Genomic DNA, 17,984 nt, shown 5'->3' on the forward strand with positions numbered 1-17,984 from the left:
TCTCAGTCTGTTTGTTACTTGTGTACAGGAATGCTACTGATTTTTGAGTGTTAACTTTGTATCCAGCTATGCTACTGAATTTGGGTATTAAATCCATGAGTCCTTTGGTGGAGTTTTTGGGGTCTTCTATGTAGAGTATCATGTCATCTGTAAATAATGATAATTTCACTTCTTCCTTTCCTATCCTTATTCCTTTTATTTCTCTCTCTTGTCTAATTCCTGTAGTGAATATTTCCAGAACTCTATTGAATAGGAGTGGTGACAGTGGACATCTTTGTCTTGTTCCTGATTTTAAAGTGAAAGCTTTCAATTTTTGACCATTTAGTATGATGTTAGCTGTTGGTTTATCACAGATGGCTTTGATCAGCTTGAGGTAAAGACCATCTATTCCTATTTTCTGTAGGGTTTTCATCATGAGTGAGTGTTGGACTTTATCAAAGGCTTTTTCTGCATCAGTGGAGATGATCATGTGATTTTTGTCCTTGGCTCTATTGTCAATAGATTTTCAATAAAGTTACCAAGATCATACAAAAGGGAAAAGATAGTTGCTTCAATAAATAGTGCTGTAACACTGTATCCACATGTGCAGTAATAAATTTAGACCTTTACTTCACACTATTACAAAAATCAAGACAAAGTAGATTAAAGATTTAAACATCAGGCCTGACATCATAAAACAACTGTACTATAAGAATAGACAGGGCTAAAATTCATACACTTATCTAGGCAATAATTTTTTGGACATGACTGTAAAAGCACTGACAACAAAAGCAAAAAAGAAATAAAATTACATTGAAAACTATAAAACATTATTAAAATTTTAACAGCTTTCAACAGCAAAGGAAGCAACAAAATGAAGAAACAACATATAGAATGAGAGAAAGCATATGCAACCCATACATCTGATAAGGGGTTAATATCCAAAATATGTAAGACAAACAACTGAATAGTAAGAAAACTACCTGATTTTAGTAAAGGGTGCTTTGGGGATTCTTGCCTCGCATGTGCCAGAGGTCAATCCCCAGAACTGCAAATGATAGTGATAACGGTGATAGTGATGATGACAACGACGATGATGACGATGGTGACATAAACAAATAAATACAAAGGAGCCTAGGACTTAAAAATTTCTCAAAAGGCCAAACAGGTATAGGAAAACTGCCAACAATACTAACTGTCCAGAAAATGTAAATAACCCACCATAAGATGTCACCTGTTAGAACAACTATTACCAAAAAGACAAAAAATAACAAATATTGGCAAGGGCGTGGAGAAAAGGCGACCCTGTGCAACTGTGGTTGGAAATGTAAACAAGGATAGGTCTTGGGGAAAACAGTATAGCGCTTCCTGAAAAAATGAAAAGTGAACTACCAGCAAATGTAGCAGTTCTACTTCTAGGTATATATTCAAAGGAAATTAAGTGTGTCTTTCAAAGGGCTTTCCACCACCTTTCTGCACCTTTATGTTCACTACAGCGAATATGGAATTAACCTACATCCATCAACAGATGTAAATATAAAGGTAATGGCATACTATTCAACCTGAAAAATGAGCAAAAGCGATGGAATTTCTTCATTTATAACAACATGGATAAACCAGGAGGACATTATGTTAAGCCAAGCACAAAAAAAGACAAGCATGATCTCATCTGTATCTAGAACCTAAAATAAAGATTTATTCATACAAGTAGAGAATAGAATGGTTGCTACCAGGGGTTAAAGTTCAGTTAGGAAGAATAAATTCAAGAGATATAATGCCAATATGGCAACCACAGCATAGTGTAGTCTTGAAAATTGCGCGAGTAGATGTGTACTCACCACAGTAAATGATAAGAATATGAGGTTATGTATATGTCAATTAGCTTGATTTAGCCATTCCACAGTGTACACATACTTCAAAATAATCACGATGAACATGATAAAATATACAATCTTTTTGTGTGTGTAAAATAATTAATTTTTAAATAAAGGCATATATACAAATGTACTTAATAACATTAAAATCCAATGGTCTAACTTTAAAAGTTACATAAATAACTAAAGTTTAATAAATGTTGCAGACATGCTACCCTCTAACAGAAGTTCTGTACTCCTAAAGTTGGCCCTGCATGCCCCCAATCCACCAAGATACTCTGGAAAACTAGGGAATTGAAATGGTTTTCCCTGAAGGGGCACAACATTCCTTTGATCTTTTGCCATGCTTTCAGGGATTTCTTGAGTTAGTCAACAAATAAGGACAGCACTACGAACCAAGTTTTTAACAGCTGTTTGTGCGTCATTCCTTATAAGTAAGTTATGAGTATCATTTTCTGTACACTAAATTACCCAGACTAATTCTGGCCTCACTGATCTAAAAAGATATGCATATGCTTCCAGACAAATAATGTTTGTTCAATACTAATTATAAATGTTTTTGAAGTGCCTTGTGGCTCTGAAATAAAATTATATTGCCCATTTAGAAAGAAAATTATTTGTCACTCTTTTTTCTCTTCTTTTACTTCGTTGTCACTTCCAAGGTACAGAGGAATTCCTGGGAATTAACAACCCACCAGGGAGAATCATTCCCCACACATCCTCCCACCAATGACAGAGCCTGAGGAGATGGCTGGTACCTCAACAGTTAGTGCTTAATTAATGTTCTCCAGTTATTAACTAAGAATTTAAGCTGCTTGGAAAAAATTCCTCCCTCAAGCAAGATGGCTTGCTATTAGTAAAACAATCAGTAGTAATTAAAAACCTCATTTTCAAATACAGTTCATAAGTTTTACATGATGAAAATGGCTTCTCATCTAATTCTCTTTAAAAATATTGCCTGAAGCAAAATAAAATGCCTTCTTTGAAAATTCAAAGTCAAACAGAAGAAGCTAAAATACCATCATTGTTTCTCTTGAAAATAACAAAACTTCACCAATAATTGGTGGATAGCTACTTTTACATACGTGAACCTAAATGTGATACTCCTTAGAGAGTTTAGTTCACAAAAACATATAAAATATTTGATCATCAAGACATACATATATTTTGACAGAGATCATTAGATATTATAAATATCAAAATTTGAATGCACTCCCTAAATAAGCTTAAATGAGTTTAACATTCTTGAGTTCACACACTTTATGTCCTGAAGCTATTTAAGAAGTGGCCACTCCAAACATCTCCAACAGCATGAACAGCAAATGCTCCCGAATTGCAAAGTGGGATAAAGAAAACACAACACATTGTAATTAAATCAAAATCTAATCAAATAAAAAAGTGACACATTTGTTCAAAAAAAATTAGGTAAGAAATAACAGGTGATAACTATTTTTTAAAAATAAAGGGAAGCGGGGTCAAATTTATTTTCAACTAAGATGGGAAAAGTATGGAGTGGAACCCTGCACCATGCCTCAAAGTCCAAGAATTTAACTGTAGTTCCTGTGAGACGCTAGAGGGCAGAGTTGCACAGTGAAGCTCTTTCCACGTCTCCCTGGGGCAGGGATATGGACCCGGGATTCCTGCTCCACAAGCCACACAAACTATCGGCTTGTTTTGAAAGGTTTAAAATTTTAACAGATTATCTAAGCTAATGAACTACAAAAGCAATCAATCAGACACAGGAAACTTGGAAAAGGCTCCGTGGAGAACACCGTTCCTGCGAATACTCTCACCTACTTCCGGCGTGAATCCATAAATAACATCTTATTCTCCTAGAAATGACAGTCATTCTTTTTCTGAATAATTCTTAATAACCCATTACTGTTTATGGTTTTTAAGAGCTAAAGGTGACATTACCCACCAAATTTGGGGAAGTGATTATTCTGTTTTCATTGACTAACTACCATAAGCTCAAACAAAATGTCTCCACATTATTCAGTTTTCTGAAGAGGAAGGAATCTTCACCCTTTAAAACTCCTTTGTATTCATATTTCCTGTCAATGGCAGAAATTCAAAAAAATGGGCTGCCCAGCATACCATTGCACTGATAAATGGAACCCATTTATTTCCAAGTGGATTTTGGAAGCCCAAATACCAATTTGTAGTTCCCAGAGCAATATAAAAAGTCATTTCCGCTCTTTAAGTCGTTGCGTGTCTTTCACGGTGGCCAAGTCCTGCATGAGCCACTTCAATATCTCCCAATTATATTATCTTGAAAATTACAGCCTCAAACATCCATTCTCCAAATAGCCGGGTTTCAGGATGACATTCAGATGATGGGGATTCTCTTCCAAACAATCCATCTCAGAAAGCTGTGGTTTTCAACAGAAAACTTGTACTTATCCCTGGAGCAAATAAGTCTAAAATGAATTTTTCTACTGGTTTTATTATCACCATAGTTATAAAAATCAGTATCAAAAATAATTATAATCATATGTAGAGATGATTTTTCATATATGCAAACTTTTATTTAAAATCCTAATGCTTTGCTAATTCTATAGACTGGACCTAGAATGTGGCAACATAATTGAATATTTTAAATGACTCAGGAGGAGAAAAATAAGCATCTGTGTTTCTTAGAATCCAAAATACGCTTTCACTGTTCTTTTTCCCTCAACATCTGTCTAATTGTAACGCTTTTCCCTTGCTCTTAAAACCAGTCTCAACTCCTCACTGCAGTACACTGGATATCAAAACAGATCAGAGAAATCGAGCCTCTACCAAGGATTTTAATATATTGCTACAAGTTATAAAACTATAGGCTACACATATTGACCTTCCCAATTCACTGATAAAAACTAAAACCAGGAATGAAAGGTTCTTAAGAAAACTAATTATGGTATCTAATCACTTGTATACTGTATTTCTAAACAGCTGTACATTAGAAAAATTTTGTCAACCAGATCAAAAATTATGCACTGCAGATGTTCCTCCCCAACCTGCCTAAAACCTGAACACTGAATTTCAACATTAAGTACTGCCTTTATATGTTTTTCCTTAGCACTTATCACTAATTAACTCACTAATCTGTTTGAAATTCCTATTTATAGCAATCTTTCCAGTGTATATGATCTGAAGGCCAAAATTTCACTTTTTTGTCTACTTTTACTCATCCTTAGTGTCTACAATAGTATTTGGCACCTAGCAGGTCATTAAATATTCACTGAATGTTTAAATGGATGAATTAAATAAGTGGATAGACAGCAAATCCCAAGCCTGCATTACTCAACTTACCGATTCAATTGTTAATCTGTCTAAAAACACCCCCATAAAGACACTCAGAATAATGTCTAACCAAATGTTGGAACACACCATGAAATAAATTAATTATTATACCCAGTTTATTTCCACAATCTGTAATTACTTAGTTTTTAAATTTATTTTTCTTATTTTCTGTCCCACATTATCAATAATTTAAGGTCTAGAAGCATAGGTCTTGCTTATTGTTTTAACCAGCTGTGTGACTCAAGGGCATAGAGCCGTGACTATTACTTAGTAGTGGTTAATTTATTGAATAAATAAAAACATAAGCAGTAACACAGTATTAACTATGTAGTTCACTGTAGAAACTAAAACATGGAATGTTTTGAAGTTACTCCTGGACCGTGAGTAAAATCATCTTCTGTAACAAAAATAAACACATACTAATCCATTGCTAAGCTCTGTAATATCGGTAATCTCTAAACATGCCTTGTGACCTGACAGGCAATTTAAGGGAAAGCTGCTGTTTTCCCCCATAAAGTTTACTTCAATAAGAATTTAATCATGTCCAAAATAAAGTACCATATCTCTTTTCCAAGTTACCTTTTCTGTAACAGATATTGCCTCCCACATCAGTAGTGACAGATCAGAGGAGGAGGCAGGTAAGAGAGATTCATCGCTTGTCCTAATATGTCTCACCAAATCACTCAGAAATGTTTCAGTGTCTAATGCTCTTTCACTCCATAGCCTGAGAACCAAGTAACCAAGAACTCCTCAACATATTTTGGAAGAGTTAGGTGTAGTCTTGTGAGTCTAACCCTTTTGGCTTGGTGTTTGATTTGTTTGTTTGGTTGGCTGGTCAGTTAGTGTTTGGTTTGTTTTGTTTTTTTACTTCTTTCAGCTACTCAAATTATTGAGATTTGTCCAAATTTGAAAGTAAATTTAATAGAAGGTATGGCAAGGTGACAAGATGACCACTATGAGGGACAGCAGAAGACTGTATGGGTGTCTTCATTCTGAATTTCTTTTACTTCTAGGGTGAGGCAGGGCATGTTTGGCCCACAGAATAATGTGCAGGCAAACACTGCCCACCTCATTCACTGCTATGCCTGTCTCTGCAAAGGGTTGGAGGCCTCACTGGGACCCTCCCATCTCCCTGTACCCCACACAAAAGATGAGAGTAAGACAACATTCGAAACAGGAAAAAAAACATGTAACAAGGGTAAAAGAAACATTTACTGAACATCCACTCTAGGCCTGGCAAATCCTGTGCTCCTCTCTACTCTACGAGTTTGATTTCCTTTATTTTTCTTAATGTATAGGATCTACTTACATATTTATGAGGACACGTGCTAGTATCACAGAGTGAAGTTAATACTAGCACAGGAGGTGAGAGAGAGATACTTTCACAGGGTGAAAGTATTTCCTGTAGCTTCTGAAATAACTCTTTCATATGAATATAAATGCAATACCCCTAAAATCTTTTTTCGGTTTTTTTGTTTTGTTTTGTTTTTTCCAGTACTGGGAATTGAACTCAAGACCTTGCGCTTGCCAGGCAGGCGCTGCGCTGCTGAGCTAAATCCCCAGCCCCCCCTAAAATCTTTTTTAACAAGTTAAACAAACCAACACAAGCCTGTGTAAATTACTAGAAATAGCTCCTTGCTCATTTGAACTATTTTGTAGCTCAGTGTCATGACACAACTTGAGTAGGGAGATGACATTTGGTACAAATGCAAGACTGTATATAACAGAGGGGAGGCTGAAGGGGCCTAGAATAATAGAAGTTTATGGGGAGGGCCACTGGGGCCCAAATTAAGCTCTTGGCCACTCGCATAGAATTAGCATACCAAAAAGAGAAGCAAAACTAAAAAGCACATTAAGGCAATGAAACTTGATTACTCTAATAAGGAGATGCTGCTCAGATATCAAGAGTCAAAATGGACTAACTGGAAGGAGATAAAAACTGGAAAGAGAACAGGTTGTTTGATGGAAGTTTTCACTGCGTGGCGCACCTAAGGGATGGATGGAATAAGAACGTTTCTTCTGAAAGTTCCCTCACTCACTTTGCCTGTATGGAAATCCTCCTAGGTTTCTTTTTTTTTTCTTCATGTCCTCTCATGTAACTGTTCCCAGTCCACCTCTCCTTCTATCAAACTTCATTTGGCTCAATCATGTGGAACAGCTGTTGAATTATGAGTTATGCTCACAAGGAAGACATGGTCAAATACCTAAGGCTACAGAAAATACCAGGCACGGTACAGTTTTTCTTGGCAGAGTCCGCTGAGCCGGCCATCCATTTACTGGTAATTGTAGGCGATTATCTACTCATCAGCCCATTCCCTACTGTTCTAAAGGGTCAGATGTGCGCTCACATTTTGCCCTCTCAAGTCATCCCACTCTACTCTTGGAAGGTCCAAAAATAAAAGGAAGCTGTTTTCTTTCTTCCAATCTCTGCAATGAGGCATCAGTGACCTTAAAGCAAAGCCTCATGCTAAGACAAAGCAGCAAGTGAGCAAGAAAGAAATAGACTGTTCTCGCTGTTCTCTCTGTTGTATTCACTACCAGAAAATCATTTTTGAAGTCACGTTACAACTACAAGAAACGCCCATCACAAAGATGTCCCCCAGTTTTCAGCCAGGTGGCAGATTTCACACCAAAATACTGTATCTAGCCAACATTCATAGCAGTGCTTCTATACCCATGATCATACAGTAAAATTTCTAACAGATTATTCAAACTCCCTGAACAAATGCTACATGAAACCCTTCAACCAGTGACAGTCTCAAGAAAACAAATGTGTCACACAGGGATAATTCTACATTCACTGAGTCCTTTTTTATGACATTTTATGTTTTGAAAAGAGCAAATATGTCTCACTGGGAGCTTTTAAAAAAAAGTCTTGGTTTTTAAAAATAAATCCCTCTATTACTTTTAATGCTTTTTGCTACAGTATGAAAAACTGAATATATTTGCCTGGGTAAATCCTGAATTGTATTAATAGAAGATCAACCTAAATACAAGTTGAAAATTAATAGCCAGTAAAGGGTAAATATGCAAGTACGAATAATGAACATTATTTGTCTACTTTCCAGTGTATCCTCACTGCAGAAGTGACATGACCTCTATGCATCCCATGAGTCCAGTCACTTCACTAAAACACTCATTTATGCATTTGTTCACTCATTCATTTATTCATGCATGATATCTACTGAGTGCCCACAATGTGACCTAGAAAATGAATTCCAAGCAACACTGAGCTGTGTCACATGATTTGCTCTAAAACTTGTCTCCACCCACTGCTGGGTTTAACAATTTGCACTGCCAGCCTAGAAACCCTGAGCAAGCTAAAATAATCTCATTTCAGACTGTCATGAGCGGATACTCCCAGCCCACCTGCGGGACTGTGGATAGCCTGGGAGGACGGACCTACAGTTCTCAACAGAGCACTCCTAGATTCACCAAGACCAGAAGGAGACTTGCTCTAGGGACAGTGAGGGCTCGTGCTGAGACGGCCCTGACTTCTGCTTCTGACTTAACTACAGCTACTCCTGGGAATTCAGGGTTTGAGTCTAATACAACCAAGAAACTTCTGGAAGAAATAACGGCTTTATTATGCCACATGAAGAAGTTAATAGCATTCTGTTATGGAACTAAAGTGGCCCGCTTTTTAAATGATGTAAGTTCACTACCATTTGACTCAGAATTACAAACAAACACAAGAAGTTAGAAACACTTCATTCATGGAATTTTCTACAAGGGCGGGAAGCTCCTCCATCCACATCAATCCTCCGTTCGTCCAAACTACTTAGGGCATGAGGGGGCCAAGGCCAGCTGTCACCCAGGCCATAAGTTTTTACACAGTGAAGTGGTTGGGTAAAGAATTGTTGAAATAATACTGTTTCTCGATTATTACAACTACATGAAATTTAAATTTCAGCACCTATAAATAAAGCTGTACCAAAACAGCACAAAGCCTGTTCATCTCTGCACTGTCTCACTGTTTCCTCACTAGGACAGTGGCTCCAAGGGCCTTCATGGCCTGAAATATCTGGCTCCTAAGAGAAAAGGTTTGTGATCCTCTGGTTTAAGGAATGAGACAAATTTTATCAAGTGAAGACATTTGGAGCCATGATGACGTTCTTCTGCACAACCGCTGCTGAGTTTCCTGCCACCCCAACCTTCTGTTCAGGAGGCTCTCCCTTCAGCAAGCAGCAGGGTTAAGAAGCAAAGAGAGAAATAAAGAGAAGACACGTCAAAAGGGAACTATGCTTTAAAAAGAGCTAGAAAATCCAATATGCAGAGAGAAAAATGTTCTGAAGAATATCATTCTTGCGGTCCAGTTGTCTCCAAGCCACGTTCTAGAAAGGTGAAAAACTTCACAGCACAAAGCCGAAAAAGGGCCCCACCTTCTTTTCCTCCTGCCTGAGAACCATCTGGCTTTGGGAAAAATTGTAAAATCACTGTATGTGTAACCTATACAGTAAACAAGATGGCTATAATACAAACAAAATCTAATTTACATATTTCATTCAGGAGAGAATCATTAATCTTCTCGAGTGAATTAAATGCAGATTCATGTGTTTGGAGAATGAATAAGCAAATGAAACAAAACCTATTTCTATGGCAAAGAAATTGCCCTTGATGTATTCTTTGACATTTTTAGTTGCTTATAAGATATGCCACCATACACACTGAAGTTAGATTCGAATATTTTTTTTCAGGTATTCAGGCTCAGTCATGAAAAATCTTCCCTCAGTGTGCCTTTCGCTATTAAAAAACCTGGAGAGAATGTTAGTTAGAACAACAGAGAAAAGGTCAAAGTGGTAGCTTACCATCGCACAAGGTCATTCCTACATGGACATTTTAAAGCCATACAATGCAAATGACCTGAATGATGCAAAATGACTATGTGCAATGCTGATGTCATTCATATGCCAATGTTTTCTCAATGACATATTCAGAATCTCAATCAATTGCAGTGATAATGTGTCATCTCCTTTAAGTGCAACAGCTGTGTCATACTAATAATCAGCTCCCAAGGTATAAATACTTCTTTCATATCCCACTGAGGAAATTAATGACTCCAGGATCCTCAGAAAGTTAATCAAAATTCTATAAATCCTTACAGATAGGATCAGAAGCTGTGCCTTAGAAACATAACTGTTATGGTTTGTGACTGGATGTCCCCGCAAAGCCTCATGAGGTCATGGAGGGGGCAGGCTTTCTAAGGAGGCTGGAACTAGAGTTTGTGATTGGTTCACTGTCTAGTGCTGGGATTGGCTGTCTGAGTGCTACACCCACCCTAGGGTGGGTAGACTACATACACTACCAGGGAGGGAAAGTGGCTTGCTTTCCCGTTTTTTTGCTGTTTTTTATTTTGGTATCTTCCAACACCCCAGCTGCTATGAACTGTGGCCCACCTGCCATGCCATCCTGCCTTGGGGCCAGCTGATTATAGACTAAAACCTCTAGAAACTGTGAGCTAAATAAACCTTTCCTTCCTTAATTTGGGGTATCAGGTATTTTGTCTCAGCAAAGAGAGAAAAGTACTAAGACAATAACCAGGACAAACCTGGCTGGTACCAAATTCCTCTCTAATTTATATTATGATGAATCTTGGGGTTTGAGAATATGGATAAAAATGAAAAATAATCTCATATTACTCTCCTTTTTAGGAGACTTTCCACTCATCTTTACTGCTGTGAGAAGACTTGTTAGCCATTGTCAGTGTTTAAAGAAGAAACAGTCAGGAAAGGCAAATATGTTACAGGCTAATAAAAATGGCTAGAGGCCTACCTAATACCTGCACAGGTGTGTGGTCCATGCTGAAGTCTCCATCCCTCCCCAGTCAAGTCAGACCTCACTAGTCCTTTCCTCTGGTGCTCTGGGTAGCAAAGGGGGAGGAAGGGAAGCCTGGAGACACCATGATTCACTACGAGATGCTCAGTCATGACCTCTTCGTGATTTCCCAGTGGAATCTCTGCAATTTTCCCACCTCCTTCCTACTGACAGGCCCCATGCAGCCCATCTGATAGAGGACAGCCCCCAAAATAGAGGAATGATGGCTGCTTGACTCACATAGCAGTGTCCGGAGCATGGCCACATTTCAAAGCATCTTAAACCTTTAAGTATGGGAAGACTCCAAAAAGATACAAGCAAGACCCAAAGTAAAGGGCCTTTGGATGGTAAATATGCTCACATGCACTGGTATCATTAAAGCTCATTACACCTGCTTTTTTAAAAAAGGGTTCATTAATTATTTATGATAACTGTTTGGTCAGAAACTGCGATGGGTTTCCTTACAAGCAAAGGTTAAAAATCTAAGGATGAACAATGATATTGGATTCACAATAGCCAAGACATGAAAAGAACGGGCCTATCAATGGATAAAAAATATATATATAGTATATAGACACAGTGGAATATTACTCAACCTTAAGAAAAACAGAAAACAAAACCAAGAACAGAAAATTCTGTCATTTGTGTCAATATGGATGAAGTTAGAGGACAGTATGTTAAGTGGAATAAGCCCAGCGCAGACATCACAACCACATGATCTCACTCGTGTGGAATCTATGAAAAATCGAAGCCACTAAGGAGCCGGTAGAATAGTGATTACCAGAGGTTGGGGTGGGGGTGAGGGACAGGAAAGGGGAGGCACTGGCCAATCAGTACAAAGCTACAGTTAGATAAGCGGTCTAAGTTCTGGAGTTCTATTAGCCAGCGTGATGACTACAGTTAATAACAGTTTGTATATTTCAAAATAGCTAAAAGAGATAGATGCTCTCATCACAAAGAAATGATAAATTTCTGAAGTAACAGATAAGCTCACTGGCCTGATTTAATCATTCTATAATGGATACAAGCACTGAAAAATCTTGTACTCTAAAAATGTATGCAATTACTGTTTTTGTCAATTAAAATTGAACTTAAGAATGAATGATATGGAAAAGAGGAGTCATTAACTTCACTTTGTTGATGAGAGACAGAAGGAAATCAGTCTCTCTGCGAGCCGGGTGGGAGGCAGCTGCAGGTCCTTCCCTCTCAGCAGACTGAACAGGTGATCATGGTCAGAGCCCAGAGCACTATGACCTATACTCTGTGCCAGGCACTGATCTAAGTGTTTCACATATATTTATGTATCGAATCCACAAAATAATGTACAGTACCATTATCATTTTTAAAGATATGTGAACTGAGACACAGAGTTTAAGTAGCTTATCTACGTAAGTAGTAGCTTGCTGCTATTACTTTCCATTTCCTTTTTTTTTCTACTTGTGAGCAGTGCAGTCTGATTTTTATAACAAGTTTAAAGTTTCCCATACATGATTTTATAACAAGTTTAAAGTTTCCCAGGCATGGTGGCGCATACATGCTTGTAATCCCAGCACTCAGAAGGCTGAGGCAGGAGCATCTTGTGAGTTTGAGGCCAGCCTGCACTGTACAGCAAGACTCTGTCTCAAAAAGACAAAAATAAAAATAAAAAATAAAGTTTCCCATACAATATCCACTTAATAAATGTTATATCCTCAAAGATCCATATATCTTGGAAAGTACGGAAAGTACTGTACTAATAAACTGAAATATGGCTTAATTAATCTATGTCACCAACACCTCAAAGTAAATTTGATCACATATATTATTGCATATGTCTAAAAAGTGATAAGCAATATCACTTTTAGACCATTCTGTACTATGAAATTCAAAGTAGAATTCATTTTGCATTTAAGACATCATTAATGCATATCTTAGATATGTTAATAAATAAAATGGATTCCACAAGTTGGTAGGAAGGTAAATGTGTTTTAACTCCCCCAAATATCCTAATTAACTCCTGCTGCTAATGATGTGGCAATTAAGATTTAAATATGCTGTAAAGAGTATGTCTGCTGCCTTTTTTTTTTTTTTTTTGTGGCACACTGATGAACATCACTGAAATCCAATGAAATGGATTTAGATTTAGACCTGAGTTCTCAAGGAATTCTTATCTCCTTGAGAAAAACAAGTCCAGCTAAGGTTCGAGACTCTGACGCATGTTTCCCATGCTGACATGTTTCCCCTGCTTCCTGCTGCCCATCTCCCAGTGCGCACCAGGGAACATCCTGGTAATAATCACTTTTAAAAGCACTTACGGATATTCAGCAAACACCATTGCTGGAGTCAATCTTCCACATTTTTTAAAATTCCCTTTGGTTCTGAGCCCCAGGAGAGAAGTTATGTTGATGGGTGCTAGTCCATCTGGACCGGATGAAGGCAAAATAGAGACCAGGGCAAGTATGGAGAGCCACTTCACAAGGTATCTGCTATGGTGAGTGAAAGGTGGGCAACCTCTTTGAAAGAAGGGCCAGAGGTGGTATCTATTTCCCCTTATTGTGAATTGGAACGATTCCTGTGATTTGCTTTCACAAGAAATTACACCGGCCGTGAAACCATGTCATTTCCAAGGTTGGGCCCTAAATGATTTGCAGCCTCCACCACATGCTGAGGAAATAAGGCAGCGGCAGCACGAAGAACAAGACAAATGAATGCACCACCCTGGATTAAGGTGCCAGGCAACACCACAGGTGAAAAGGAACCTCCCAGATGACCTCAGCCAACACAAAGACTCTTGGGTAGTAAACAGTAGTAGGTGTTTAAAGCACGAAGTACTGAGGTGCTTTGTTACCTGCCAAAAGATAATCACAAACTTTCCAAACCCACTCAGAGATCCAGGCTGAAACCAATTCTTACCTGACAAGTCTGAACAGACCCAGAAACATCAAAATAGCAGGAAGGGAATGAGAAGAATGTTTTCTGATACAGTGGCTAAGACCTTGGACCCTGGAGCCATATTTCTCACCTCACTGGTTTGTTACGAAGATTAAGTATCAGTACCCATATATGTACAGCACTTGAACAGTGCCTGGCACAGAGTAAATGTTCACTAAATGTTCTCATTCTGTATTCTGTTCCACATGCAAGGGAGCACCTGCTCCCAGCTGAGGAATGACTCTATCCTTAGGACCACACTTCATGGAAGGGAAGGGGAGGGATATAAATATGCCACTTGATTCTGTGCCATGAGGAAGCGAATTTTGACCATGCTACAGAAATATGAATGTAGTAAATGCTAACTTTGATTGGCCACGCACCAGCAAAGGAGAAAGCCAAAACTCAGAGCCAGTACTTAGGTTGTGGGTCATCCAGAATAGAAATGTTGCTCAAGGATCCATCTTCATTTCAGAATACATTACTTCTATGTATAAGACCCCATGTTTGGAAACTCTGTAACTGATTTCTGTTCATCAAAAGTGCCAAGTCTTATATATATTGGGTAGTCATGGAAAGTCATTTAATCTCTGCAATAATTTCAGCTATCATCAAATTCATATGAAGCTTGTTTCTAGCTATTATTTTCACAGTTCACTGGAAAAGTCAGACCAAGTTACAAATCATAGCATTTATATGTCAAAACAAAATTAAGCCTAAGTGTGTCAGTAACATCAGGTTAGTTTGTGGCTTTTGGTTCTTTTTTGGGTGGAGGATGAGGATCATATTATATACAGTTTGAAGAATTGCTTTTGTTTATTTATTGAATTTTTAAAAAGCCAACAGATGGTCACTATAGACAGTAATTTTTTCTACAGAATTACAATTAGTAAATAGTATTTTGGCCATGTTTTTATTTTTATCTTAAAATGTTTATCAAAGATCTATTTCTATTTACTTCAAAATTAATCATACCCAATGAATTAGTATATATTGTCCAGAATTAGAGTTTTCAAAATACTTTGCATTCTGTTTCAGCTTTTAAGCTGACCTTATCACTGGACTTTTCCCTGGAACAATAAAACTCTCCCTTCTTTGCTCTTCTCATATATTCTATTCATAAAATTGCTAAAGATGCAGTTACATTAACCACATCCTGAGATTTGGATATGGTTCCATCTGTTTTTCAAGAGAGTTATGAAAGATCCATAAACTGATACTTGAGTAGTTCAATCAATTAGAGGTTCTGGGAAAATGTCTCTTGTTCATATCTATCTTCAGCATAATGACATCACTCGTCCACATCACTTATGCTTCCTCTTTCCAAAGAATTCACGGGCCTCCGGTCAGCTTGAAGAATTTCATATTTTCACTCCATGCTGGCTAACTAATGCCTTCAATGGCAATTATCAAGAAGATAATTAACAGCAAACCATATGAAGAATGCATAGATTTAAAACTGAAATTTAAATTATTAAGGCACTAATAAATCAGCTTCCCGATTCTTCCTGCAAACATTATGGTTTTATATATGTTCTACTGCTCAATGCAAACCAAGCTTGATAATTTAGACAGAAATAGGGAACACTAGATTTTATTACTATTTTGCCCCGCAACTTTTCAATTCCTTCTGCCCTTTCCTTCCTTATATCCTTTGTCTCTGTGTTTTGAATCTTTTCTTTTATGTCTATTTAGTTTCAGCCCCATCTCACTAACAGATCTTATTGATTACACATAAGCCTACTTTTTTAAAAGATGTCACATTTTGCACTTTATATTCCACCCGCCTATGCAAAAATCTTGAATCAGTTCCCAAGAGAAATTAAGAAGGGAAAAAAGCCCATTTTTCAGGACATTTGTGAGTTTGTGGTTCAGTGCTATTATGTGACTATACAAAAGTTTAAAAATGCATACAATTTTAGTAGTACTATTGAAAGTGACTTGGTGATAATTCTACATCCACTGTAAGGTTAGATACAGCAAAAAATGAAAGTAGACAAAACTTAACCATGAAAAAAAATCTCTTATGAAAAAGAAAGCTAAACGGTGCAGGGTGGCACACTCCATAATTCCAGTACTCAGGAGGCTGAGGCAGGAATATCACCATGAGTTTGAGGCCAACTTGGGCTACATAGTGAGTTCAAGGCATGAGTTCAAGGCCAGCCTGAACTATAAAGTTAAATCCTGTCTCAGAAAAGAGGAGGACTGGTTGAACTAAGAAAAATTAGATCAGAACTAATAGGTTCAACTAAATTTTCTATACCACTTTACTTGCATCTGTTTTCTATAAATGGAGCTCACTAGAACTCAAAACACTATTAAAACAAATTGCTAACATTCCTAATTAACAAAATGGATTTGAATGTAGTACATGGCCTTTTACCAACTTGCCCCTTTAAACACAAAACTGGGTATAGTTTGATGAGTAATTAAGTAATTAAGGAAAACATTTTATTAAAACTTGAGTTTCTCAGATAAAACATCACGGCTTTCTCAAAGCACGATCGCTACAAATTCTAAATCTTGGTTTTATTATAATCAGCCTCAAATGTTTTTGAAATAGCATAAGTAAATATCCTGAGTCAGAGCTACACTCCAGTGCATGCGTGTTAACAAAACAAAGGTGAGTGGTTACCTGGCAAGGTTGCTTCATTTTAATAGCTATGACGTGGTATCTATAGCAGCAGAGCTCACAGGTCCAAGAGCCTCGTTCACTGATCCACTTTAGCAGGCACAGCTGATGTGTGTACCGAACGGACCCATCACATCGGCAAGGGTTTAACAGCTCACCCTGGAAGGAAAACATCTCAGGGTGAATATCTGTGTCTCTCTTTAGAAATGCAATGCCTGCTTTATTTTCTTTCAGAGCCATTTACCCAGAAGGATACAACCATCAAGCTCTATCCTAGAAAATCAAATTAAAATTTTATACCTCTGATGGGAATCAACCTAAAGTCTTACAACTATTTCAAAGATATTGCTTAGAGTTATGACATAAATGTTCTCCCAACATACAAAATGTCTGCAAGATATAGCTCCCAATACCCTTGGGGGAAAGCTGTACTATTAAATCTCTGTAATAACTTTTAAGTGGATGGTCAGATGCATTTCCTCTGCAGTTATTCTTAATCATTGCTAAAGAAGTGCATGGCATTCCAGAGAGCAGTTTGCAACAGCATTATGCTTTTATTTTTTCTAAATGTAGCATCATAAATATTGACTTACAGCATTATAATCCTAAAAGCCTGTGTATTCTCATGCAATTTCCTTACTTTTAAAAATATTAAACCTAATGTTTTCTCAGACCACACATTCTATAAGAGAGATAGTATTTTTCTTTCTTCTGCATAATTACTGTCATATTAGTTTACATGCCCCTCTAGTGGTGTTTACACTTTTAGAATTCGGCTTCAAACACAGTATAAAGTACGCGGTTGGCTAAATAGCTTTTCTTTTAAAGTACTTTCCCTTTTTTTTGTAGGAATGGTAGCACGTGTATCACATCCGTGAGATCTGATCGCCAAAATTTACACTAAGGAAAAAAAAAATTTACAATAACGAAAAACCCCGCTGTTTTTGATTGTGACATGACTCACCTCCAGGTTTTATCCTCAGACTATCCATCTCAGGGTGTCTTAATAGAAAACAGACTTCAACTGTTAGCCTATGTTTGTTTCTAAGTGTGAACCAAGACCCCTGGAGTAATTCACAAGAGATACTTATGGCCTTACAGTCAGCATTACGCACTTTAAGAACGTGTAACTGCAAAACCAGGTAGAAAGGAAAAAGTGCAGATCAAATCAGTCCTGTAGCCGGCACTTGAACACTGTCCCTGGCTTCGCGGTAGGGGAAGGGGAACGCACACGGGCTGTTTCAGGAGGCGGGACGCAAAACACCCGGAGAGGAACGGGAGGCGCGCTGCGCTGTCCGCGGTGCTGAAATCTCCGCCCCGGCTTCCGAGCCGACCCAGCTCGGGCCAGCCCGCCGCCCCTCGCCCAGGGTCCCGCGGGCCTCACCTGCTCAGCGCCCTGGAAGCAGATCTTGCAGATGGGCTGATGGTGCTGGTGCTGGTGTCCGGCGCGCCTGTCGCCGCCGCCGCTGCTGCTGCTGCGGCTGCTGCAC

The 17,984-nt window shown here is 38.0% G+C and overlaps 1 protein-coding gene across 1 annotated transcript in view; it reads right to left on the bottom strand.

Moving 5' to 3' along the window:
• Nucleotides 1-17,984, bottom strand: part of March11 (membrane-associated ring finger (C3HC4) 11) — a gene marked incomplete in the record, with an annotated part of 117,780 nt that overhangs the window by 98,324 nt on the left and 1,472 nt on the right. The window contains 2 exon segments of the mRNA XM_005386259.2: nt 16,498-16,653; nt 17,879-17,984. Of these exon segments, the coding sequence (XP_005386316.2) occupies nt 16,498-16,653; nt 17,879-17,984 (262 nt within the window).

Source organism: Chinchilla lanigera, unplaced genomic scaffold (genome assembly GCF_000276665.1).
Source record: "Chinchilla lanigera isolate Chin_1 unplaced genomic scaffold, ChiLan1.0 scaffold00025, whole genome shotgun sequence".
NCBI lineage: Eukaryota > Metazoa > Chordata > Mammalia > Rodentia > Chinchillidae > Chinchilla > Chinchilla lanigera.